This window comes from Scyliorhinus canicula, chromosome 4, assembly GCF_902713615.1.
Source record: "Scyliorhinus canicula chromosome 4, sScyCan1.1, whole genome shotgun sequence".
NCBI lineage: Eukaryota > Metazoa > Chordata > Chondrichthyes > Carcharhiniformes > Scyliorhinidae > Scyliorhinus > Scyliorhinus canicula.
The window spans coordinates 29,598,256-29,625,914 of record NC_052149.1 but is presented as its reverse complement, the minus strand read 5'-3'; the positions used below and the strand labels follow the sequence as shown (position 1 = coordinate 29,625,914).

At 47.8% G+C, this 27,659-nt stretch overlaps 1 protein-coding gene across 2 annotated transcripts in view; it reads left to right on the top strand.

Annotated features, from left to right (window-relative positions):
- Positions 1-27,659, top strand: part of LOC119964452 (AP-1 complex subunit mu-1-like) — a 93,280-nt gene that overhangs the window by 38,126 nt on the left and 27,495 nt on the right. For both annotated transcript variants that reach the window (XM_038793956.1, XM_038793957.1), the window contains exons 2-5: positions 1,904-2,060; positions 4,861-4,928; positions 11,830-11,960; positions 25,757-25,904. In XM_038793956.1, the coding sequence (XP_038649884.1) occupies positions 1,904-2,060; positions 4,861-4,928; positions 11,830-11,960; positions 25,757-25,904 (504 nt within the window). The remainder of the gene's footprint in view (positions 1-1,903; positions 2,061-4,860; positions 4,929-11,829; positions 11,961-25,756; positions 25,905-27,659) is intronic.

The following is a 27,659-nucleotide window of genomic DNA, read 5'->3' as shown; positions in this document are numbered from 1 at the left end:
AGCCGGAATGTGGCGACTAGGGGCTTTGCACAGTAACTTCACTGAAGCCTACTGGTGACAATAAGCAATTTTCATTTCATTTCAATTACAACTTCATCAAAATTAACTCACGGGCTGAGACTGACATTCTGACGGAGTTACACGAGACTTCTACTCGAGGTATTTTCTGTACAAAATGGCTGCAAAGGAGAGACTAGGTTAAACTAGGTTAATCCCAGAGTTGAAGGGGTTGGATTACGAGGAGAGGTTGAGTAGACTGGGACTAATACTCGTGGAATTTAGAAGGATGCGGGTTGGATCTTATAGAAACATATAAAATTATGAAGGGAATAGATAGGATAGATGCAGGGAGGTTGTTTCCACTGGCGGGTGAAAGCAGAACTATGGGGCATAGCCTCAAAATAAGGGGAGGTAGATTTAGGACTGAGTTTAGGAGGAACTTCTTCACCCAAAGGGTTGTGAATCTATGGAATTCCTGCCCAGTAAAGTAGTTGAGGCTCCTTCATTAAATGTTTTCAAGATAAACATAGATAGTTTTTTGAAGAATAAAGGAATAAAGGGTTATAGTGTTCAGCCGGGTAAGTGGAGCTGAGTCCACAAAAGATCAGCCATGATCTCATTGAATGGCGGAGCAGGCTCGAAGGCCAGATGGCCTACTCCTGCTCCTAGTTATTATGTTCCAAATTGTCTTAGCGTACAAATTAGGAGCAAGAGTAGGTCACTTGACCCTTTGAGCCTGCAGTGCTGTTCAATAAGGTGATGGTTGAATTTAACAGTGGCCTCAACACCACTTTCCTGCCTACACCTGACACCCTTTTACTCCTTTGTTAGTCACAAATATATCTACCCCTGCCTTAAAATATTTCAGTGACCTTGACTTCTCCACTCTCTCTGGGGAAAAGAATTACGCAGAATTTGAGTGAAAAAAAAATCTCCTCATTTCGTTTTTAATTGGAGACCCCTTATTTTTGTTATCAGCTGCTGTTGTATAAAGAGTCAAAGGTTCTGCTCCTTTTCCACAAACACCTTTATCTCGCTTTAACAGACTCTGCACAAAACACTATCATCACATCAGCTGACACAAAGGCCACCCCTTTACGTATCAGTGTCAATTATTGGATACTTAACATAAATGAGACAACTAATTGGAATGCCTCTTAACCCATTAATTAACCATTTTTAAATAGCGTCGCCTAGTTCTGGTGGTGATTTTCTGGCTGTTGTTGCCTGTGGGATCTTCCTGTCCCGTCGACAGCTGCGGGACTAGAGGACCCTGCCGCTGGCCAATGGCGGGACACCTCCTGCCGCCGAGAAACACGTCGTGGGGAGGGGGGGGGGGGTACTGATAATGCATCCTCTCCCAAAAGGGTAACATTGGTAGATTAATTAGATATAATGCCATCCAAAATGACAATTTTAAGCTGTTTATTTGTGCCTGATGGGACTAACTATTCAAAATTCTTTTGGTCTACGTCAGTGATATGTGACCATTGCTCGGGCTCAAATAATTGGTGTATGTTTGCAGTCCATCATGCATGCCATACTACATCCCATGATCCTAGAATATCTGACATTATCCATCAATCCATAATTGTGAATGAACATTTGGATTTTGTAATGCCTGGGGGTGTAATCCTTAATAGTTTATAACATTACACAATTTCACATCTCTTTTCCCCCCCCACACTTAAAATAGGAGAAAGAAATAGGAGCAAAACATTCCAGGTGATCAGGAGTAATTGAATAACTCCACCAAAGAGCTAGTGATGGGCCAGATGACTCCTTACATGCTGCATTTTCCCACAATTCCAGGATTCTTGCGAATTGTAATTCATTCTCTGCAGATGTTCAATATATTTTGCCAGCCATGTTAATTTCATGTACTTTGTGTTTTATTTGTCAGGTTCTAATATGCAGAAACTACATGGGTGACGTGGATATGAATGAAATTGACTACTTCCTGCCGATGCTGATGCAGAAGGAGGATGAGGGGACCAGTTCCCCCTTCCTCATCCATGGACGTGTTCACTTCCTCTGGATAAGGCACAATAACCTATATCGTATCCTTCATAGTGGTGGATCTGGCATGGGGGAGATCTCTTTTGCAGCCCCCTGGTTTAGAGCAGGGTGTGAGGGTGATATTGGAGGGGATTTTGTTTGGCAACATGGTGGATCTGTTGTATAGCCTCGTGCAGCACTGAGGTTACTTGTCCCGTCATACGTGTGGCAAAGTGGGTTGAAGGATCAGAGGCAATCTGTACTGCAGCCCTTGCTTGAAGAACAATAATCTGTACTGCCTCCTTATCCACAGGAGGATTAACCAAAAGGGGTATCGTACTTTTATCAGGGAAGGTTTTTCAGATAATTTACCTGCTATTGGATTTGTTCCCTTGTGGAATGTTAAGTAATGGGTTAAGAGACATTGCAATTAGTTGTCTCATTTATGTTGTGTCCAATGATTGACACTGATATGTGAAGGGGCTTTAGGTGGCCTCTGGGACTGGTGATGTGTAGAGTTTTGTGCCGAGTCAGTTGGAAGAAATAAAGTGTGTTGGTGAAAAAAGGAGCAGAACTTTCGTCTCTTCACACCACAGCATCTAATACGTCTAACATTGAAGGTGGGGTGGAGGTCGGGGTTTTGGTATGTGCAGTTAGCAATGTCCACCTGGAATGCTCATGCATGTAACCAGAAGAAGGGAGACCTGGCAGATTATAGCAGTGGGGCGAGTGGGGTTCGCTGCTGATAGCAATGGCGTGTAGTTGAAGTGTCAGAGCTGTTTTCGTACTTCCTGACAAAAGGGGTGTGTCTTCAATTAGCTGCAGGGAATAATAGGCAGCAAAAACATCAAAATTGGGGGTTGCTTGGGTTTGGGGCCGAGGGTGGGAGGGGGTGGGGGTAAGAGTGTGATTTCAACTGACAGCTGCTTCACTTGTAAAGGCCTGGATGAGATATAAGCCCAAGATATTAAGTTGCCAATTTAATTCTGAAGTAATTCATAAATTAAGAATGATTTGTAAACTACTGTGAACCTGATGTTCCCATTGGCAATGTCAGTGGATGATGCTTTACCCACTAGTTTAATGTTTCACTCTGACTGCCAGCAGTCATATAACACCAGCATTAAAATACCAGACAGAAAAACGTCATAGAATGTGCTAAGCGTTCATTCATTAACGTATGCAACAATACTTTCTCACCTCATGTGAACACATGAATTTAGGAGCAATTGTGGCCACTCATCCCTTCAACAAGCCTGTTCCGCCATTCAATAAGATTGGATTGTAACAGCAACTCCACATTCCCGCCTATCCCCCAATAACCTTTCACCCCCTTGCTTATCAAGTATCTATCTGCATCTGCATTAAAAATATTCGAGGACTCTGCCACCGTCATCTTTTTGAGGAAGAGTAATCAGAGACTCTGAGAAAAAGAAATTCTCCTTCTGTCTGTCTTAAATGAGTGACCACATGCGTTGGGTTTTCTAGTCAGCCCCACCTCCAGGATTGTCCAGTTCCCCTGAAAGTCAGTGGACATTTTGGTTGGGCCGCTGAACCTCCCAAGGCAGGTCCTGTCACAACTCGGCTGGAAAATCCCTGTCCTTATTTTTATACCGTGGTCCCTAGTACTAGATTCTCTGATAAGAGGAAATATCCTTGCCATGTCCACCCTGTCAAGACCCCTCAGGATCATGCTTCAATTAAGTTGCCTCTTACTCTTCAAAACTCCAGCGGGAACAAGCCTAGCCTGTCCAACCTTTCCTCGTAGGACAACAATCCATTCCAGGTTTTAGTTCAGTAAACATTCTCTGAACTATTTCCACCGGATTTACATCTTTCCTTAAATAGGAAGGCCAATACTGTACAAAGTACTCCAGATGTGTAGAATTTTTACAGTGCGGAAGAAGGCCATTTGGCCCATTGAATCTACACCGATCCTTGAAAAGAGTGTCCTACCTACACCCTGTTCCTATCCCCGTAACCCAGTAGCTCCACTTAACATTTTGGACACTAATGGGCAATTTAGCATGGCTAATCCACCTAACCTGCACATCTTTGGAGTGTGGGAGGAAACCGGAGCACCCGGAGGAAACCCACTCAGATACAGGGAGAATGTGCAAACTCCACACAGTCACCTAAGGCCGGAATTGAACCCGGGTCCTTGGTGCTGTGAAGCAGCAGTGCTAACCACTGTGCCACCATGGTCTCCCCAATCCCCTGTATAACCGAAGCATAACCTCCTACTTTTGTATCCAATTCCCCTCACAATAAATGATCACGTTCTATTATAATTACTAGCTGTACCTTCATATTTATGCACTATAACACCCAGATCCCTCAACATCTCAGAACTCTGTAATCCGTCACCATTTAGATAATTTGCTGCTTTTTTTTATTTTTCCAGCCGAAATGGTGAATTTCACATTATACTACCATTTGCCAGCTCTTTGCCCACTCACTCTGTCTGTATATCTCTTGTAGCTTCCTTGGGTCCTCTTCACATTTTACTTTCCTACCTATCTTTGTGTCATCAGTAAATTTAGCAACCATCCTTTCAGTCCCTTCATCCAAGTTATTTGTAGAAATTGTAAAGCGTTGAGGCCCCAACGCTGAGCCCAGTGGTGGACTACTCGTCACATCCTGCCAACTAGAAATAAAACAATGTCAATCCTCTGACCAAGCTGGTCTACCTGCAACTCCAACAATATGGTGATGGTTGTTTTTTTGAGTTCCTCCCTCCCTTCCATATCCGAGAGGGGATCTGATCAGCCACAAATTAGATATTATTGTTGCTGGAAAGCATCCGTTCTGCTTCTTAAGGTGTTGTTCTGCAATTTAATTTCTTTAACCTTGAACACTAAGTGGTAGCAGTGACAAAGAGAAATGCAAATGCATCCCTCGTCTTTGCATTTTTATATAAAATTGTTCAGGTGAGTGTCATTCAATCAATTCTTGTGTTCTTACAATATCTAAATGAGAGTCGTTACCTTAAACTGCTTACTACCTTTGTCAAGGATTTATGCATTGAGCCAGACTGAAGGAATGTTTTACTCTCGTTCGTATATACGGACTCAGAGGGTGTGATTTCACGGGAAAAGCTCGAAATGCCGTAACGGGCGTGAATTCCCAGGTGCTTCCTGATGGCCGAGCTGGTGAGCCCACAGCCTGTATTTAACGGCACTTTGTGCCGGAAATTATCCCCCACAAGCTTTATGGCGGAACTGGATGTCCCACCAGCTGATTCACCTGGACTATGCCTGGCGGCTCCCCACTAACAATGGGGAGCTGCTCATAAATTGCTCTCTCCGAACTCACTCCCAGACAGCACAGGACCATGGCAGCATGTAGGCCAGCTCCACGTTTCAGAGATGCCAACCTGGCCAGGCTGTTGGGCACCGTGGATACTACAACATGGCACCCTGTTCACCCGATGGGATTGCCCCCACCCCCCCAAGAAAACACCTCGGAGGACAGCGCCGAGGAAACCACCATCGAGGTGTCAAAGCTGTCCTCCCATCAGTGCAGTCACACACACCTCAATGAGCAAGATTAGCGGGCTGGCTTCTGGGTCACAATCTGGTGAATACCACACAGTTGCTGATGCACAGCAGTTGGGCGTCTGCTGGATCCCAGGACTACGCTGGATCCCAGTCAGATGCTGGGCCTCTGGGCTGATGCAGATGCTAGGGCATGGCAGGGAGATTCAGGAGGGGATGTCAGCAACATTCCAAGAGTGCATAGTCGATTGGAGGAGTCCCAAAGTCTATGGGCGCAGGAGATGATGCCAACAATGCATGCCACCAAGGCCAACACTGCCAGGATGGCGACTGCAGTGGTGTCCAAGAGATGGCTCAGTCAGTAATAACCATGGCTGAGGGTCTCGACAGCTTGTCCCAGACACTGAGGGACATGTCTTAGATACAGCTGGACATTGTAAAGGCCATGCAGAGCATGTCTCAGTGACTGAGGAGCATCACCGCGGCTGTCAACACCATGGTGCAAACAACGGGGAGACGCCGGGACAGCTAGACTCTATGTTGTAGAGGCCTCAGAAGCTCACTTCAGTTGCCACTCCATTCCAGGGAGACCTCCAGTGCCCGACAGGAACCATTTGGGAGGGGGGAACGCTGGAGGTCTATCCGGTGCCTTCTGCCAGGGAGATGGTGCTGGTCTCAACCTCGCCCGAATTCCCCCCTCCTGACATTGGCGCATCTCAAGGGCAGCGGGTAGAACACGGTGGCACGGTGATGCCAGTGACATTGGTAGGTCATCCTTGGCACTCAGACGCCAGGCCCCTCCGTCTGATGTGCATCCTGGGGACATAGCTAGATGTAGCAGCAGAGCGCGGAAGCTTAACAAGATAGAGGATCCCTAAGCGGGCACTGGGGGGGGGGGGGGGGGGGAGCACATCTGGATCTAGGGCAATGAGGGTTTTGAATGTTCACAATCAAAATATGCTACGCCCTGATACATGTGAAGCCTCAGTCACTTTATTCCTCACAGAGGGTTGGCCTGCACCCCCACCCCCTATTGTCGTCTGCTCCCTCCACCTCATGCACTCCCCTCCCAGGGCACAGTGGTCCTACAGCAAGAGCCCCCGATGCAGACCACATGCAGGTGATGGAGAACCAGAGGGCAGAGGTGAGTGCAGTGACCATTACTAAGCAGAAGGTCTGGGGAACTGAAAGGTCTGAAGGTGGATAAGTCACCTGGACCGGATGGACTCCACCCCAGGGTCCTAAAAGCTGAGGAAACTGTGGAGGCATTGGTGATGATCTTTCAGGAATCACTGGAAGCAGGAAGGGTCCCAGAGGACTGGAAAGTGGCTAATGTAACACCACTGTTTAAGAAGAGAGGGAGGCAGAAGACGGGAAATTATAGGCTGGTTAGCCTGACTTTGATCATTGATAAGATTTTAGAGTCTGTTATTAAAGATGAGATCGCGAAGTAATTGGAAGTGCATTGTAAAATAGGACTGCGTCAGCACGGCTTTGTCAAAGGGAAGTCATGTCTGACAAATCTGTTAGAGTTCTTTAAGCAGGTAACAAGGAAGTTAGACAAAGGAGAACCAGTGGACGTGATTTATTTAGATTTCCAGAAGGCCTTTGACAAGGTGCTGCATAGGAGACTGTTAAATAAGCTAAAAGCCCATGGTGTTAAGGGTAAGATCCTGGCATGGATAGAGGATTGGCTGACAGGCAAAAGGCAGAGAGTGGGAATAAAGGGGTCTTTTTCGGGATGGCAGCCGGTGACTAGTGGTGTGCCTCAGGCGTCTGTGCTGGGACCACAACCTTTCACCATATATATTAATGATCTGGAAGAAGGAACTGAATGCACTGTTGCTAAGTTTGCCGATGAAACAAAGATCTGTAGAGGCACAGGTAGTATTGAGGAAACAGCAAGGCTGCAGAAGGATTTGGACAAGCTAGGAGAGTGGGCAATGAAGTAGCAAATTAAATACAATTTGGAAAAGTGTGAGGTTATGCACTTTGGAAGGAGGAATTTAGGCATAGACTATTTTCTAAATGGGGAAATGCTTAGGAAATCAGAAGCACAAAGGGACTTGGGAGTCCTTGTTCACGATTCTCTTAAGGTTAATGTGCAGGTCCAGTCGGAAGTTGTGAAGGCAAATGCAATGTTAGCATTCATGTCGAGAGGGCTAGAATACAAGATCAGGGATGTACTTCTGAGGCTGTATAAGGCTCTGGTCAGACCCCATTTGGAGTATTGTGACCGGTTTTGGGCCCCGTATCTAAGGAAGGATGTGCTGGCCTTGGAAAGTGTCCAGAGGAGGTTCACAAGAATGATCCCTGGTATGAAGAACTTGACGTATGAGGAACGTTTGAGGACTCTGGGTCTGTACTCGTTGGAGTTGAGAAGGATGAGAGGGGATCTTATTGAAACTTACAGGATACTGCGAGGCCTGGATAGAGTGAACGTGGAGGGATGTTTCCACTTGTAGGAGAAACTAGAACCAGAGGACACCATTTCAGGCTAAAGGGACGATCCTTTAAAACAGAGATGAGAGGAATTACTTCAGCCAGAGTGTGGTGAATCTGTGGAACTCTTTACCGCAGAAGGCTGTGGAGGCCAAATCACTGAGTGTCTTTAAGACCGAGATAGGTAGGTTCTTGATTAATAAGGGGTTATGGGGAGAACGCAGGGGAATGGGGATGAGAAAATATCAGCCATGATCGAATGGCAGAGCCGACTCGATGGGCTGAGTGGCCTAATTCTGCTCCTATGTCTTATGGTCTTATGGGTGTGAGCGCGCAGTCAGCAGCAAGACAGGAGTCCGAATTTGGCATAAACTGAGGAGCACCAGAGTTTACCTCACAGCGAGTTACCATCATTCTCCTGCCTTGTATATTGGCCTGCTGACAGTGCCAACAGAGACCCATCACCCTGGAGTGATTCTACACAGATGCTGGGAGGGTGGAACAGGATAGTCGGGGAGGGGATGTGTGTGTGGGAGGGTTGGGGAATGGCAGGGGGGAGGGAGGGGGGAAGAGGGAGGGGGTTTGGGTGGTCAATGGGGGGATGGGTGGTTGGGGAGGAGGGGGGAAGGAGGGAGTGGGGGGAAGGAGGGACTGGGGGGGGGAAGGAGCAATTGTGGGGGTGAAGGAGGAATTGGGGAGGCAAGGGGAGAGCGGGTGAGCTGATGGACAAAGCCTCTTCCTATGAGATGAGGGCCTTCCTGGTCCTCCGGGCACGCCGGACCCTCACCGCCACAACCTGTGCCGGGTCGTGGAGGGCACAGCAGACCACCACAAAGCGGAAACCCTCTGGAAGGTGTACTGCAGTGCACCACCAGAGCAGTCCAGACATCGGAATGGCATTTTGAGGAGCCCGATGCACCGCTCAATGACGGCACCGTTGGGCACATGCACCTCATTATATCGGATCTCCATATCAGTCTCTGGCCTCCGTACTGGCTTCATCAGCCAGGACCTCAGTGCGTTCCCCTAATCCCCTAAGAGCCAACCTGTCATCCTGGGGTGATCCTCGAAGACACTGGGGATCTCAGAGTGTCTGAGGATGTAGCTGTCATACACGCTCCCTGGGAAGTGTGCACACACATACATAATCTGAAGGTGGTGGACACACGAGTTGAACGTTCAGGGAGTGGAACCTCTTCCTGTTAATGAAAGGCACTCCCTGATGCCCCAGTGTGTGCAAGGAGATATGCATGCCATCAATTACCCCCCTGGACCCGGGAAACCTGGCGATGGCGGAGAATCGTGCTACCGGGCACCATGGTGGGCTTGCTCCAGCACAAAGTTAATAAACTCAGATGCCCGGGAATACAGGGCATTAGTGAATTTGTGGATGCACTTGTGGGTTGTAGCTTGTGAAATACTGCACAAGTCTCCGCTCGATCCCTGGAATGAACCCGTAGCATAAAGATTCATGGCTGCGGTGAGCTGCATGGCCACCGGGAGGGCATGTTCTCCACCTCCATGGGATGCCAATACAAGAACATGGCGCAGGTGCCGCCCCATCTCCTGCGGCCTATGCTGAATGAATTAAGACGCCTGCACACCTTGGGTCGTCACTGGCGTCACTGCCTGGGTCCCTTGCGGCCCGATGGCAGCCGGGTCTGCAGGGTGTGTGGTGGCCCCTTGCACATGGGGTCTGCCTCGAGCCTGCGTTGATGCTGCCGCCGCCTTCTCCAGCGCCTGGCTGCCACCAGCACAGAGTGTTGTTGCTGCGGGGTCGACAACTCCATCCATCTTGGTGGCTGTAAGGAATTGGAGAAGGTGAGAAAGACAGACAATCATTTAAGGCTTGCACCCTGTGACCCTCATAGCCCCAAGCCTCCACCCACCCCCCCCCCCCCCCCCCTCCCACTGGCACACAAACCCTTGCGTGTCCCACCTTCTCTCATAGTGCCATCACTGAGCCAGCAGTGCTGGAGGACACCACCATGCAACCCGGGCCATATCAGGAGCCCCTAGACCCCAGACCCCTGCCGGGACACTCTGGGGGGATTGTGCTCAGATACTCTCCCCTGATCCTGATCCACACATACACACACACCCTCTGGTTACGGGAGCATCCCCAGTGCTGAATCCCAGCTTTTGGTGTTGTTGCCGCTGTGGTGTCGACGCCCCCAGAGTTCAGGCAAAGTGTCCAGGCCTCACAGTTTGATTGGATTGCTGGGCAATAAAACTCGTCTGAGAGATGGCACATGTACCCCTGAGAATGCACTTGTGTAATATTTTATAGGCAAAAATGGTCACCAGTGACAAAGATTTGAAAATCAACAACGTAACATTCCACATATCACGCTAACTATGAAACAACAAGGAAACATAACGGTTCCGTCGTGGTGCTAATACAAAGCTATATCTGCTTCAGCACACCTGTGGGATGCTCCATTTCGCCGGCTGGTCAATGGGGTTTCCTGTTATGGGGCAGCCCCACGCCGTCAGTAAACCGCCGGGTTGCCGGCAAATCGGAGCCTCAACAGAAACAGGATAAGCCTCAGAATGTGTTCTCATGTCCAGAACTTTGTCATAGAACTGATCTGTCCATCAACGTGTTACTTCTTCCACGTATCAGTGCCATTCTCCATTCAGGAGCTGCACCTGTGCAGCCCCTCCCACACGGCTCAATCTCATCGAAACCAAATCCTGGCATCCACATATTCCACTGCTGCTCAAGGTGCAGTTGAGCATCCTTGAATTCCAGCATGTTTAGCCTGCAATGACGTGACCGTTACACGCAGCACTCACCAGACCAGCAACAAAAACATCAGCAATCTGCAAAAGCATTTCTTCAACAGCATCATCACATGGCCCGTTTGGACCAATGTCGTGCACCAGGTCCCGCAGCGTGTTCTTGCTTCAAACCGGATTGCCTTCTGGACTCCTATGTCCCCCTGCCCTGTGATATGCTCACGTAACTAGCAATGCCAATTCCTTATTAGCAAAGCCTTCAACTGTGTAGCCAGAGTTAAAGTGAACTTCACCATATAACCAAGAACAGGGCTCTGCCCTGGAAGGGTTTGGTGGGACAGACAGGCAGCAGCTGTTGTCCCTCTTATGGGTGTACACAATATTGGAGGATGGCCTTTGGGACCTGCAGGTGCTGAGCCCCTCATTCCCCTCAACCCCAACCCAGCCCAGGGGCAACATCCGATTGATAGCACCTTGCCACCGACCATCCCCCCTCACCCCCACCCCCAACTAGGCCCTTATCTCACCTGCCGCCACCCCCATCCCCTCCGGGGACTCCCCCACTTCCTCCTCAGAAATACTTGCATGCTGATATCATGATACCTAACAGAGAGGGTGACTCACTCTCTTTCTCACAATGGGGCATGATCTCTGGAGCCAATTCCTGCCTGGACTATCTTCATTTGAAACCAAACAGCAGGCGGGGTATGAATCAGGTAGCTGATCTGCTACACCCCATGATGTGTCCTTGCCAAAGTTGAATAGTCCCCCCCCCCCCCCCCCCCCCCCCACAATTGAACTTCACTTTGACCAGGGGAGGCCAATAATCTTTAGAGGGTGACGGACTGGTGCAACGTGTTGATTTCCTGCATCGCTTCTGCCCACCACTCCCAATCTGGCTTCCTCCCCATGTTCCTCCACTTTCTCTTTTCTGCAATCCAGTGCCCTCAAGCCACCCAGATGTTCCTCATCTGACCACTCCCCCCGCCCCATTGCCTGCCTCACCAAATCTCCCCTCCCCACCTGCCGGTCCCCCTGCCAGGAGATAATTATCTCCTTATTGAACCATAGGTAGTTTATCTCTTCAGTCATTGTTGATCTGACACCATTTGACAATCATTCTAAAGATCATCATTTCTATCACCCTCAGGTTTTCACAGAATATTTTAAAGAGGTCGAGGAGGAAAGTATTCGCGATAACTTTGTTATTGTTTATGAACTTTTGGATGAGGTGATGGACTTTGGCTTCCCACAGACGACTGATAGTAAGATTCTCCAAGAGTAAGTGCAGAGAAAGCAATTTGTTTGTTTTAATCTACTTACCCAAACTGATTCACTTGGCCACCTGGAAGCTTCCACCTATCTTCTTTGTGTTCCTTTTTCCCGAGCCAATAGATTCTCCGGCCTCCCAGCATTGTGGGCGAAATTCTCCGCCCCCCACGACGGGTGGGAGAATAGCGGGAGGGCCTTCCCGACATTTTTGCCGCCCTCCCGCTATTCTCCCACCCCCCCGCCGAAGTCCCGACCCGAATCGCTGCCGCCGTTTTTTTACGGCCGGCAGCGATTCTCAGCTGTTAGATGGGCCGAAGTCCCAGCCCTTTCCGCCGTTTTTACGAACGGCAAACACACCTGGTCTTGCCGTTCGTAAAAACGGCGTCACAAACTCGCTTTTTATAACCATGGCACCGATTGGCACGGCCGTGCCAAGGGTGCCATGGGCCCGCGATCAGTGGGCACCGATCGCGGGCAGCGGGCCCGATGCCCGCGCACTACTTGTCCTTCCGCCGCCCCGCAGTATCCATTCGCGGGGCGGCTGAGGGGCAACCCGGCCCGCGCATGCGCGGGTTTCGCGCAAAAACGCGATGACGTCACCCGCGCATGCGCGGGTTGGAGTCTTCCAAACTGCGCATGTGCGGCTGACGTCATATGACGCGTCAGCCGGCGCTAACTCCGGCAAGCGGGCTTAACGATTTTCGTTAAGCCCGTCTTGCCGCAGCGGGATTCTCTGCTCCCAACGTTGTCGAGGCGAATTCCCATTGAAGTACCTCGCCCCCCGCCCCCCCGCGCGCCCACCTCGCTAGCAAACCTGCAGGCCAGGGTAAGCTTCCGGCCGAACCAGACAAACCCGGCACTCGCAAATTGCCGGAGAATTCCCAGTTTCCTTTACGGTGCTAGGAGTAACTTAATTTGACACCCCTCATAAAACTCTGCTTTTTTCAATGTTTAAAGGCAATTCGTTATGATTGACAGTACTTCTTTTGTCATGGAATGCAGAAGCATTGTCTAAAACCTAGGGTAGATTTGTCTGTGTCCTTCTTGCTGAAGCTAGTATGAGCAGGCTGATTGATGGTTCATTGCAGTGTTGGTTTGTATAGGCTAAACATTCTGGGCTAATACTATTCCACCACTGTTTACAAGTGGTCCTTCACCATCTCCCTGACAAAATTAAGTAGATCAAATCATCATGATGTTGGGAAATAATTTGGCGACAGTCTAAAATTTTTACCGCAGTTGAAATAACTGTCCCTTGCCTGAAATGGTTTACGAGTTCAGCGCAGTTTTGAATACGTTATTCCTCATTCCTTGCGATCCACACACTGCCTATGAGAGATGATGTAGTGTTCCATTGCATGTGTATCAGTAAGATTTTCACTGGCCAGGAAAGAGCTACCATCCACTAAAGTGTGACACGTTCTATGAGCAGCAGTAATGTGCACAAAAGACAGGCGGCACTGTGGCACAGTGGTTAGCACTGCTGCCTCACAGCACCGGGGACCGGGTTCAATTCCGGTCTCGGGTGACGGACAGTGTGGAGTTTGCACGTTCTCTCCGTGGCTGCGTGGGTTTGCTCCAGGTGCTCCAGTTTCCTCCCACAGTCCAAAGATGATGTGGAGATGCCAGCGTTGGACTGGGGTGAGCACAGTAAGAAGTCTTACAACGCCAGGTTAAAGTCCAACAGGTTTGTTTCAAACACGAGCTTTCGGAGCACTGCTCCTTCCTCAGGTGAATCTGAGGAAGGAGCAGTGCTCCGAAAGCTCATGTTTGAAACAAACCTGTTGGACTTTAACCTGGTGTTGTAAGACTTCTTACAGTCCAAAGATGTGCAGGTTAGGTGGATTGGACATGCTAAATTGCCTCTTAGTATCCAAAAGATTAGGTGGGGTTACTGGGTTATGGGGATAGGGCGTGGGCCAAGGTAGGGTGCTCTTTCCAAGGGTCGGTGCAGACTCAATGGGCCAAATGGACTCCTTCTGCACTGTATGGATTCTATGAGACAAATATTCCAGGCTGTGGCAGTCTCAGTCTATTTTTCCCTCCCTCCTTGCAGAATATTTTTGGAGCTGTTTCACACACAAAAGTCGCTTTCTTCAAGATAACAAAATCAGGAAATATTGACTGTCTGATGCTGTGCAACCAGCAGAGGCCACCAGTGCTTTCTTTCCTACATATTGCACATGTTTTTATTATACAGTGGAATATCGTGATCAAGAAAGATAGATAAAGGTCACATGGTCAGTTATTTGGCTTTGTGAAAGATCCACCAGCATCTTATTCCTGTTTTATTAGAAGGTTAGAGGGCGGGACCAGAAGTTAGTGATGATTTCTCAGGGCAGGAATGTGCTAACTCATTGCAGTTGACTACTGCCTGACCTGTTTTATAAACTGCATTGTGCGCAGGCATAAAATGCTACCGCCCTTCACCATCTCCTGAATTCCAGCCACCCGTGTGCACATTTAGGCTCGACTAACTTCTTCACTGCTGCCCAAGGGCAATGTTGAATTGAGGCTCCACTTCCCCAACTGATCTATTCTATGTGAGTTCAGAAATTGTAGTGATGACTGTCCTATTGTCCAATCACATATTTACATAGCAGAGGACGATGAAGATAATTCTATAATTAGTTTGGCGTGATCCTGATTTAATAGAGATTTGACAAGTTAGCTACACTGCAACTTTGGAAACATACGAACATACGCACTCGAACCTGCTCCGCCAGTCAATAAGATCATGACTGATCTGATTGTAACATCAACCCCACATTCCTGCCTACCTCCAACAACCTTTCACATCCTTGCTTAACAAAAATCTATCTAGCTTTGCCTTAAAAATATTCAAAGATTCTGCTTCCATTGCCCTTTGAGGAAGCGAGTTCCAGAGACTCTCAACCCTCAGAGAACAAAATTCTCCTCACATTTGTCTTGGATGAACAACCCCTTATTTTTAAACAGTGACCCCAGGTTTCCTGTTTTAGATCCTCCAACAAGAGGAAACATCCTCTCCACATCCAACCTGTCAATAGTCCTCAGGATCTTAAAGGAATGATTATGCTCCCGCATTACTCCAACCTGTTTTCAGTGTTTCTCACAAGAACCCCAGACTTGCAGATCACATTAATATCAAATGGTGCAACTTTACACCTGTAACTGTAGCCAAGCTTTAAGCTTCAAACCATAATCGATAAAGAAATAAATCATAGAATCGCTACAGTGCAGAAGGTGGCCATTCGGCCCATCCAGCGCCGGCCCTAGGGTTGCTGGCGCCCCGGGCAAGCTGAACTTTGGCGCCCTTGGGGGGGGCAGGGCCATGGGGGGGGGGGTGGGGGCGGGGCCGAGGAGGGGCAGGGGGTGGGGCCGAGGAGGGGCGGGGGCGGGGCCGAGGATGGGGGCGGACCCGCGGGGGGCGGACCCGAGGAGGGGGCGGGGGGGGGGGGGGGGCGGACCCAGAGGAGGGGGGCGGGGGGGGGTGGGGGCGGACCCGAGGAGGGGGCGGGGTGGGGGGGGCGGACCCGAAGGGGGGGCGGACCCGAGGGGGGGCGGACCCGAATGGGGGCCTGGGGGGGCGGACCCGAGGGCGGGGCGGACCCGAGGAGGGGGTAGGGGGAGCGGACCGAGAGGGGGGGCGGGGCCGCCCTGGGGGAGGGCGGCCACCGCGCATGCGCTGGTTGGCACCGGCCCAACTGCGCATGCGTGGGACCCGAGTCTGGCGCCCCCTAGCACATGGCGCCCCAGGCGACTGCCCGAGTTGCCGGTGCCTTGAGCCGGCCCTGGGCCCATCATGGCTCGGCACAACATTGAGGGCCGAAGGGCCTGTTCTGTGCTGTACTGTTCTATATGTTCTATATATGTTCTATAAGTCTGCACTTAACCTTGTAACCCAATAATACCACCTAGCCTTTTTGGACATATATATTTATATAGTACTTATCATAGTCTCGGGACATCTCACAGCGCTTTACAGCCAATAAAGTACTTTTGAAGTGTTGGAATATCGGAAACATGGCAGCTAATTTATGCACAGCATGCTCCCACAGACAGCCAAGTGATAGTGACAAAACAATCTGTTTTAGCACAGTTGTTTGAGGGAAAATATTGACTTGGACAACAGTCATGACTCCCCCGCTGTTCCTCAAATTGCACCATGGAAATTTTTGCATCTATCCGAGAGTTTAATCACTCATCCAAAATGCAACACTGCAGAAAGTACAGATTTCCCTCAGTCTTGCACTAGAGTGTTTGTCTAAATTTTTGTGCTCAAATCTCTGGACTGGGAATTGAATTCTCACTCTTTTGAATCAGAGGCTAGAGTACTACCTACTGATTCACATCTAATATCATAATGGTTATGATGTAGAGGAACTCGGTCTTGGTTCAATACAATTTACACTAATAAAGAATGGTTATCCTGACAAACCACTGCGTTTCTGAAGTGAGGCATGAATTTTCAACAAGTCAGTCATGTCACAAGTAATTTTTTCTTGCTTGATTTCATTGACTTAAAAGCAATATTGTGGATCCTAAACAATACCATCCATTTTTCCAGTTATGTCAGCACATTTAATGTAGGATTTTCCAGCCCTTCACGTTGCTGGGATCTTACGGTCCCACTGACGGCACTTCCCCGCCGTGGGTTTTGCGGCAGCGAGAGGTGTGTTTGGCAACGGCAGGATCAGAAGATCCTGCTGCGGGCCACGGGTGAGCCATCCTCCGCCGCCGCAGAACATATCGCAGAGGGGGAGGAAAACCCACCCATAATCTCTGTTGAATCCTATCAGAGTAAGAAGTCTTACAACACTAGGTTAAAGTCCGACAGGTTTGTTTGGAATCATTTGCTTTCGGAGCGTAGCTCCTTCATCAACTGAGTGATGAAAGTGAGTTGACTCACCTAATGAAGGAGCTACTCTCCAAAAGCTAGTGATTCCAAACAAACCTGTTGGACTTTAACCTGGTGCTGTAAGACTTCTTACTGTGCCCACCCCAGTCCAACGCCGGCATCTCCACATCATGGGAATTTTATCATGAGGTGGCTATTAGTATTTTAATCTCTACACAAAATAACAAACAGATCTACTGTGTCCTGTACCTTTAAAGCTATATCCACCCAAGTATCACTCGGATTTTTTAATTCCCTGAGCTCACTCGGTGTATCTCATTCCCGCAACGATGGAGAGGAATTTTAACCCAACACCTCACTTGCGCGGGTGGTATGGAAAGGGATGGGGGCTAAGGCGCAGTTTCAAAAATCTGAAGCTTGACTCTGTCCTGTCTCAAACACGCACACTTCGGGTTTTAAATATGCTAATGAAGCAGCGTGCCTCAATTTTCAGAACTCTTTTAGATTTAACGACTGCCTGCCAGTTTTCCAAGTGCTTGGGAAACCAAGTAGCTGATGAGAGGTGAGAATGGCTGGATTCAGCAGTTAAGTGCTTTTCTGATCCTGCTTAAGGGCTAGGAGGACCTCCAACGGTCCTGTCATAGATACTCATAGAATTTACAGTGCAGAAGGAGGCCATTTGGCCCATCGAATCTGCACTGGCTCTTGGAAAGAGCACCCTACCCAAGCCCACACCACCCTATCCCAATAATCCAGTAACCCCACTCAACCAACACTATGGGCAATTTTGGACACTAAGGGCAGTTTAGCATGACCAATCCACCTAACCTGCACATCTTTGGACTGTGGGAGGAAACCGGAGCACCCGGAGGAAACCCACGCACACACGGGGAGAACGTGCAGACTCCGCACAGACAGTGACCCAGCCGGGAATCGAACCTGGGACCTTGGAGCTGTGAAGCAATTGTGCTAAACACTATGCTACCATGCTGCCTATGCTGTCCCCTCAATCAAACCTGCATCTCTCCCCATGATTGGCCTTAATGTCCCCCAGCCCCACCATTGCCTCTTCCACTGATACACAACCTCTCCTCCTAACCCACACTCTTCCACCAACCCAAGATCTCTTGCAAGCCCCAATCTCCCCCTCCAGCCTGTGATCTCTTCCTTCTCCCGCCACCTGCTTGTCGAACCACGATCGCTCCTCCCAACCCATGGTTTCCATCTGCCCCCAGGCTGCAAGTGTGCACCTCTCCTCTGGCAGCCCATCAGCTTCGCAAACAGGCCGGCTGCCTGCCAGGAATCAGAGTAAAAACAAATGCAAATGAGGTGTTGTCATTAAATTCAGCAGTAACTTCACTTCACCTGCATTTCTTGCACTTCCAGTCACTGTCTAATTCCCAATAACTATTTTCAAACTGTCCTCAGAACTGAAGTGGCGTCCCAAAAGGATCAGTCCTGGGACCACTGTTGTTCACTCGTTACACAAATGATTTAGGCTTGGGAATTGCAACTATAGTTTCAAAATTTACAGATGATTGGGAATGGGGTGTTTTAGTTAATACGAAGGAGGATTCCACCTGAAACATGGCATTAGTAATCATGCAGAATGGGAACCTAATGACAAATGAACTTTAATATAGATAAGTGAGAGGTAATACATTTTGGTAGGAAGATTAAGGGGGCCACACACGCTCCTCGGAAATAATTATCTGAATATTACGGGGAAACGAGATCTGTGGGTTCGGATACGCAAATCATTAAAAGTGTCATGCAGGTTAATAAGCTACAGATCAGCCAGAAAGCACTGATGTTTATTTCTGGAGGGATGGAACTGAATACCAGAGCAATTATATTAAACTTGTACAAAACATTGTTTAAAATGCATGTGTATAATGAACAGCAATGTGTACCATCTACAAGAGGCATTGCAGAACTGCAAGTCTCCTTCGACAGCACCTTCCAAATCCACAACCTGTAGCTTCCTAGAAGAACAAAGATAGAACACATGGGGACGACATCACCCACACATTCTCCTCCCAGGCACTCACCATCCTGACGTGGACCTTTATTGCCATTCCTTCACAGTCCCTGGGTCACAATCCTAGAACTCCCTCTTTTAATAGCACGGTGGGTGTACTCACGCTGCAGGAACTGCAGCGGATCAAGAAGGCAGATCATCATCACCTTCTCATGGGCAACTAGGAATGGCTGGTAAGTGCTGGCCTCGCCAGCAACACCCACATCAGGTGAAACCTCAGGCGAAATCCTCCCCTCCCCGGCGGGGCAGGGGGTCTCGGCGTAGCGGAGTGGCGCCAACCACTCTGGCGTCGGGCCTCCCCAAAGGTGCAGAATTCTCCGCACCTTTAGGGGCTAGGTCCGCGCCGGAGTGGCTCCCGCTCCACCAACTGGCGCCAACGGCCTTTGGCGCTATGCCGATTGGCGTCGGGGCTGGCTGAAAGGCTGGTCGGCGTGAGTCCGCGCATGCGCCGGAGCGTCAGCGGCCGCTGACATCACCACTGGCGCATGCGCGGTGGAGGGGGTCTCTTCCGCCTCAGCCATGTTGGAGGCCGCGGTGGCGACGGAAGAAAAAGGCTGCCCCCACGGCACTGGCCCGCCCGGCGATCGGTGGGCGCCGATCGCGGGCCAGGCCACCCTGGGGGCACCCCACGGGGTCCGATCACCCCGCGCCCCGCCAGGACCCCGGGGGCCTGCTCGTGTTGCCAATCCCGCCGGCACAGAGGTAGTTTACACCACGCCGGCGGGAGAGGCCTGACAGCGGCGGGACTTCGGCCCATTGCGGGCCGGAGAATCGCTGTGGGGGGCACGCCGATCGGCGGGGCGCAATTCCCGCTCCCGCCGATTCCGGGGTGGCGGAGAATTCCGGCGGGGGCGGGATTTACACCGGCCCTGGGCAATTCCCCGACCCAGCGGGGGGTTGGAGAATTCCGCCCCTCTTTCCTGGAGAATAGTTAGAATGTGGAACTGACATACAGAAGCAATAGTTGAAGGTGCTAGTAGAGGTGCCTTTACAGGAAAACAAATCTAGGGTAGAAAGGAATATAAGGAGATATTGATGGGAACAGATGAAGAGGAGTGGCAGAAGGTTCATTCGGATTATAAACCTATTGGGCCAAATCATCTATTGGTATGCGATAAATACCAATTAAGCTTTGTATGTTTAAAGTTTCCTTGTTCACAATAAATATGATACACCGTAGTGTATCATTGCTAATAATTATTGACCGGGTCAGTGACCCATTTGCACTCATTGCAATAAAGCTCATTGTGTTGCATGTCTAAAAACTATGGTGTGTCTTAGTATATTCCATTCATAAAATAAATGTGGAGTTTAGTGTATTCCATTCCCAGAATGAATGTGGAGATTAGTGTGATGTTAATTGTGTGCAGATGGAGGGCTCTATCTGCGGAGACACTGGTGTGAGCCTCGTGAAAGAAACATCCCAAAAGTGTGCTTGTTGGGTTGTGAGCTGCACTGTTGTAAAGTGCATCTCTGCTCATAAATACTTACAAAACTGTGTATCTTTTACCATGTAGCTGTCCGGAGAATGACAGCATATTCCATTCTCCAAATGTGGACCACCGTGTATTTCGATGCCACAATTCAGTTGGTATAAACATCCGAGTTGCCCTTTGTCAAGACTTGCTGTGAACCTATTTGAATGGGAAAAGGGGGAATATTCATCATATTGAACAGCTGCTGCTCATAGTCACTCAGCTGAATGTGAACACAGCCTTTCGAGAATTCACTGTTCCACTATAAGCTTGTAAACAATGTTATTTTGATTGTATCAAGGAGCTCCTTGAACACACAGTTGTGTTCTAGTTTATTGGTGCAAACCATTGCTCGGAATGCTATGAAGATTTAAATAATAAATCATTGATATATTTTCCTGCGAACTTGCTAAGCCATGCGATGTATGGTTCAGACTGAGGGGGTGTTGGAATGTGCGGGAAAGGGTAAAGATGTTGGTGTTTTGGAGCTCAACTCTATTTTAATACATTATGGGAGGAAATGGGTTAATCTCCAGGGACCATGAATTTCCTGATCTTAAAGAGAGATCTGGGATGCGATTCACCGGAAAATATTCAAAGTACGATCTCGGGCGCGTTTGGGAGGGGGTTTTGCAATGGTTGCAATGCCGAGATGTAGACCACTATTCAACAGCACTTAGCCATTTTTTTGTCGTCGGGGAGTTTCTCCTCGTCAAGGCCACACTTTAAAATTTTTCTAGCACTGGGGAGCTGAACTTGCCAGCTGCCCTGATCTCTGGACAGCCCCCTTTCACCCTGCCCAACATTTCTGTGGCCCCTTCATACCCCACTAACCCATTCTCCTTTAATGGGATTGGCTCCCCGGGGTCCTGATCCTTGGTAGTGCCAACCTGGCACCTGTGGACTCTGACACGGCCAGCTTGGCACCCTGGCAGTGTCACCTAGGCTACCCTCGTATGCTGGAGGAGTGCCAGTGTACTACCCTGCCCTATCCCCGACCACCCGAGGGGTTCTAATGGCCTCCGAGACCTGCTGAAGTGCCATCACACGTGGTCCATGATTGTGGAAGTCAGTACTAATCGGTGTCCGGTTGAGGCCTCGCAGACATGGCCGTTGACTCCCGCGAACCGGGTAAATGTTTTTAGGGGTATTTGGCTCATTTAAATATCTGGACGCGATCTAAATCATGTAGAGCGCCACGTGTCAGGTAACATGCGTAAGCATTCGCACCCGATGCAAATGATTTGGGCTTCTCCTGCGATCCACTCAGCACGCTGGGCACGACGTGGTGGGAAAATTTTACCCCTGATATTATAACCCTTACATTGGCTGCAGGTGGTCACGTCAATCATGGCATAATTTTCGAGAAGACCATTGTACCTGAAAGAACTTGGGTTCACCTTAAGGTGGCAGGGTTGTCCCCAATATTGGACACTTACAATCGAGGAACGACCTCACGTTCTGTTCTATTGGACGGTGCCGAGAGAATGTTTCTGCATTGAGTGAACTGGGTGTTGTAAACTAATTCTAACAACAATCTGGTTCAGAGAGAGAAGGAACACTCTGGAGTGACTCAGAAAGGCTACAGTCCAGCATAATGCCCATGATTGGATGCACCTTATCCTCAAACAGTGTTGGTGTGTGTGAGAAAATTCAACATCTGAATGATTACATTTCAAAGATTTACCCCAGCTGCTGCTATTGGCAACCTACCAGAGATGGAATTTCAGACAAATCTCCACGTTAACTTACTATCCCACAAAAGACTGTCGGGTCATGTTCCAGAGTGATATGCAATGTTAGCTTGGAAGAGGTAAATCCACTTGTAAAATACAAATAAACCAATAGTATGTTCTATTTGGCAAAGGCTATCGTTCTTTTCATGTGTATGGCTGAAAAAATGTTTTGTCTTGTTTAAGATTTCCACACTGCACCATCAGGGCAATCACAAGAATTAAAAAGGAAGGTGGAGAGAACTCAGGGAATTATAGACCAAGACAGCCTGACGTCGGTAGTGAGTCCATTACAAAAGATTTAATAGCAGAGCACTTGGAAAGCAGTGGCAGATTTGGACAGAGTCAGCATGGATTTACGAAAGGGAAATCACGCTTGACAAATCTAGTGGAATTCTTCGAGGATGTAGCGAGTAGAACTCATGAGGAGAAGCCAGTGGATGTGCTTCATTTGGAATTTCAGTGTATAAAATTACAGTGCATCGGATTGGGAATAAGTGTTTTTTTTTCCGAATGACAGGCAGTGACTAGTGGGGTACCGCAGAGGTTCATGCTGGTGCCTCAGCTATTCACTATATATATTAATGATTTAGAATGAGAGAACTAAATTTAATATCTCCAGATTTGCAGCTGACACAAAGCTGGGTGGGGTGGGGAAGGGGAGGCGCTGCAAGGAGGATGCAGAGATGCTTCAGTGTGATTTGGACAAGCTGGGTGAGTGGGCAAATGCATGGCAGGTGCAGTATAATGAGGATAAATGTGAGGTTATCCACTTTGGTATCAAGGAAGGCAGATTATTATCTGAAGGGCCAAAGATTGAGAGGGGGAAATGTGCAATGAGACCTGGGTGTCCTCATACACCAGTCACTGAAGGCAAGCTTGCAGGCGCAGCGAGCATTAACAAAGGCAAATGGTATGTTGGCCTTCATTGTGAGAGGATTTGAGTACAGGAGCAAGGATATTTGCTGCAATTATACAGGGCCTTGGTGAGACCACCCCTGAAATGTTGTGTGCAGTTCTCATCTCCTTATCTGAGGAAGGATGTTCTTGCTGTAGACGGAGTGCAGCAAAGGTTTACCAGACTGATTCCTGGGATGGCAGGATTGACATATGAGGAGAGATTGAGTCAGTTAGGGTTGTATTTGCTGAAGTTCAGAAGAATGAGGGGACTGGTCTGATAGAAACCTATCAATCAGGACTAGCCAGGGTAGATGGAGGGAAAACATTCCCGAAGGTGGGGAACTAGGCACCACAGTCCGGGAATATGGGGTGGACCATTTCGATTGAGATGAAGAAAAATGTCTTCATCCAGAGAGTGGTGAGCCTGTGGAATCCGTTACCACCGAAAGACGTTGAGGCGAAAACACATGATTATTTTTTCAGGAAAGAGCTCTTGCGGCAAAAGAGATTGAAGGATATTGGTGGTGGGGTGGGGTGGGGTTTAGGCTATTGAGTTGAATGATCAGCCATGAACTTTATGAATGGCAGAGCAGGCTCAAGGGCCAAATAGCCACCTCCTGCTCCTATTTCCTATGTTTCTATGTTAATACCAATGTCAGGGGAACCAACAACTTCGTAATGTGTGAGAAGAGAGTGCTGATTGGTTGGCAAGTGGGCTCTGATTGATAGAGGCATTACCATAGAGAATGCACTAGTTAATGGTGACTGACAGTTAACTACCAGGCATTGTTTGAAAATTTATAGCAGACAGATTGACTCTGATTGGTCAAGGCATTGCCCCGAGTCATCAGCAAATGGCTGTCACTTATTCATGGCAGCTTACGGTCCAAGCACAGGGTTGCAGCTCCTCTGTTGGCTCAGGACCAATTGTTTTTACTGGACCCACAAAAGTAAAGGTTACCATTTCTTCAGTGCTTTTTTTTGGGTGGCCTGAAGTGATCCTTTTAAATTGCCATACCATTTAAAAATGATAGTGTGAGAAAACCAAAGTTGGTTCCAAAGGATTCATATTTGTATTGGTAAACATTAGAAAAAAGGTATAATTTTAAGTGAGGAAGAGTAAAATCTATAGGTAGATTCATACTGGACAAAAGCATTTGTATGTTGGGGGTCGGTTAAATTCCAACTGTGTTTCTATTGTGCTTAGAGTGTGCAGTGGCGTGAAGAAGAAATAGTGATAGCAGGGGTGCTGCTTAGCGACAGGAGGACACTTTACAGAGGGAGGGACTTTTCTTTCTTCTTAGTTTTTAACTGGAGCCAGAGCAGTTGGAAATATATGTAGAGAGCGAGAAGGCAGCTCTCACAGCTCTGCTAGATACAGTTGATTTAGAAGGCTAAAGAGGGAACATCTCTCTCAGCTTTACTATAAGAAAAACCTTACCATGGAGTAATGAGCTCCTAGTTAAGGATACTGGAGAAATTAAGACATGTTTCCAAGATGTTTGAGGTTAAATACGCAAAAGCAGAGATCTGTTCAATAAAGAGGAAGTCTGAGAAGCCAAAAAGACATCTGAGTGATTTTCACGTTTGTGAGACTTTACTACATCTGTGGAACTGAGTTAAAGTAACTATGGAAATTAGTGGCGGGATCTCAGAATTTGTGTGGAAACCTGTAAGACATGGAAATCCTAAAAGGGATGGTATAAAACCTGGACTGGATTCTCTGTTAAAAGTGGAGCAGAAGCTTTGTTTGATAGTGTCATTTGTAAAACCTGGCCTGGATTTCTAAATGCAAAACACCAAGGAAGAATATTATTATGAGAGAAGATTTTTTTAAAAATTTTGAATACCCAATTATTTTTTTTGAATTAAGGAGCAATTTAGCATGGCCAATCTACCTACCACATCTTTAGGTTGTGGGGGTGAAACCCAAGCAGACACGGAGAGAATGTGCAAATTCCACATGGACAGTGACCCAGGGCCGGGATCGAACCTGAGTCCGAGGCGACATAGGAAGCAGTGCTAACCACTGTGCCACCGTGTCGCCTAAGAGAAGATTTTGAAGCATGTTTTCGAGTGTGGAATTTGTCCCATGTGACAATCATCTGGGGGATTCTGAGGAGAAATTCACAGATTGGTTCCAGTCCCTTGTGTGCTTAAAAGGGACTTTTATGTTATTGAGACCATTGTAGATTAAGATGTGCTTTGTAATCAATGCTAATCATTAAATCTGTGTGCATTTGTTAAGGTAAGGGGGGAGTAAAGGAGTATTGTATCATCATCCAATTTTTTCATGCTTAATACGTTTTTTCCCTTGTTGTTAAAACTAATTAGTGGTCCTGTGACTCTGTTCTTCCACGAGTTATATATAAAAAAGTAAAAGTTACATTCTTTTGAGCGAGGGTACTACTCTGGGATTTTCCGGTCCAATAATAACACCAACTGGGATTGTAATGACAGTGAGATTTGTTGGAATGAATTTAAACTTTAAAAAAGATACATTCTCATGATGTGGGCGTCACTTGCAATGCCAACATTTATTATTCATCCTTCGTTGGCCCGAGAGGACGGTTGTACCTTTTCGAGCTGCTGCAATTGCAGCAATTTGTTGCTATTGAATGGCTTGCTAGGCCAGGTAGTTAAGAGTCAACCATGCAGTAACATAACTGTGACACCACTAGACCCTTTTATGACACCCAGGTGTTAGTGTGTTGCTTTGAAACTGAAATTCCAAGATGTAGGGGCGAACACGTCTTCATTCTACTTTGACAGGATTGCGCTGATGGACTCTTTATTTTCTAACCCTCAATGTTCAGGTATATCATCCAGCAGGGACACAAACTGGAAATTGGAGCACCACGCCCCCCTGCTACCCTCACAAACGCAGTGTCCTGGAGATCAGAGGGCATCAAATACAGAAAGAATGAAGTGTTCATTGATCTGATTGAATCTGTCAATTTACTGGTGAGCAACAGTGACTGCAACAATCTTGCGATCCACCTCCATCTCTAGCGAGCATTGCATGAATATAGGGACCATTAGCACCAGCTGAAGTGTTGTAGAAAACCACATCTTTTTCCAATAAGTTTGCCATTTATGTGGGATTATGATACATGTTCAGTTCTTCAGTGAAAAAGTCTCAAACAACAATGCTACAGATTGTGCAAATTAATTTTAATTGCTTGGTGGCTAATTCCAGGCTCTGAAAATTAAGTGAAGCCTGAAAATTAAGGGGGATATAAAACACTCATTCGGCCTTAACTGGAGTATTGCGTCCAATTCTGGAAGCCCACTTTCGGAAGTATGTAAAAGCATTAGAATGGGTGCAGAAACGATTTCTAAGAATGGGTCCAGGGATGACTTCAGTTATGTAACAGATTGGTGAAGCTGGTGTTGTTCTCCACAAAGAGAAGGTTTGCTAGAGATATTCAAAATCACGAGGTATCTACACAGAGTGGATGAGAAGAAAGTGTTCCTATTGGCAGAAGAGCTAAGGACCAGAGGGCACTGATGTAAGATGGACAGCAAAAATGGCGACTTGAGGAAAACTTTCTTACACAGGGAGTGGTGAGGATCCAAGATGTACAGCCTGTGAGTGTAGTGGGGGCAGATTCAATCATGGCTTTCATAAGAGAATTTGATAAGCACCTGAAGACCAAAGAATTGTAACACAAAAGTGAAAGGGCAAGGAAATGGGACTAGCTGGGTTATTCCTGTAGAGAGCCAGTATGGGCATGATGGGCCAAGTGGCCCCTTTCTGCTGTAACCGTTCTCTGATTCTTTAAATGTGTTAGGAAAGGGGGTATTCTATAAGCTGATGTTTAATAATAAATAAATTGGAGAGTTAAAGGATTTCTTTCAAACATCAAAAATGAAAAACATTTGCAAACTAAATTAGATATGAACCAGAGTAAAATTTGATTGAGGAATGTTACAAACTCTACCTCATTGGGTTCACTGGCATCAGTCGCTTGTTACATTGCTGTAGAGATTGTTGATGTTTAAAAAGAAATTTGAAATTCCTGTTATCTACTGAAAGAATAAAGTCACAAGATTCCACGGTTTAATCAAACATTTTACCATACAAGAGTCAAAAGAGTAATCACTATTAACTAAACACTATCTTGTTATCAATTATAACGTACACTGAAAAATAATAAATGTGATCACCTGAACCTTTCCCTTTCCACTTTGACTTTCTCCCCCCCCCCCCCCCCCCCCCCACCCCCCCCACCCCCCCCCCCCCCCCCCCCACCCACCGCCCGATATGCGGCAATTGGTCACATGTTTGAAGGGTCCTTCACTTCCTGGGAACAAACCAAATTGCTACAGTTCTCAGGAATTGACCTTTGGTTCACCTTGGTATTCCTGCTGTCCTCCGAGATATGGGTTTTCTTGGGGTCCTTCCACCAGCCTCCAATTAAGCAACCCTCCACCGCTCATTAAACACCGCGCGAATGTAGACACTTCAATTCATGTTTGGGTGTCACTTCATTCAGAGTTACTGTGCTTCCCCACCTCAGAGAGATCCTTGATTCCTGATAGCCTTTTGATTTTAGACCGCAGTTATTTTCAGCTCGGAGCACCCAGCCACTTCTCCTGCCTCCTGAGCTGTAGTAGGCTTACACTCACCAACTTGGGCACAATTGGCTCCAACCCAAAAAGACCTACAGGAAAAATTCCACCGACAACTTCCCAGAATGAGAACCCAATGCTCCA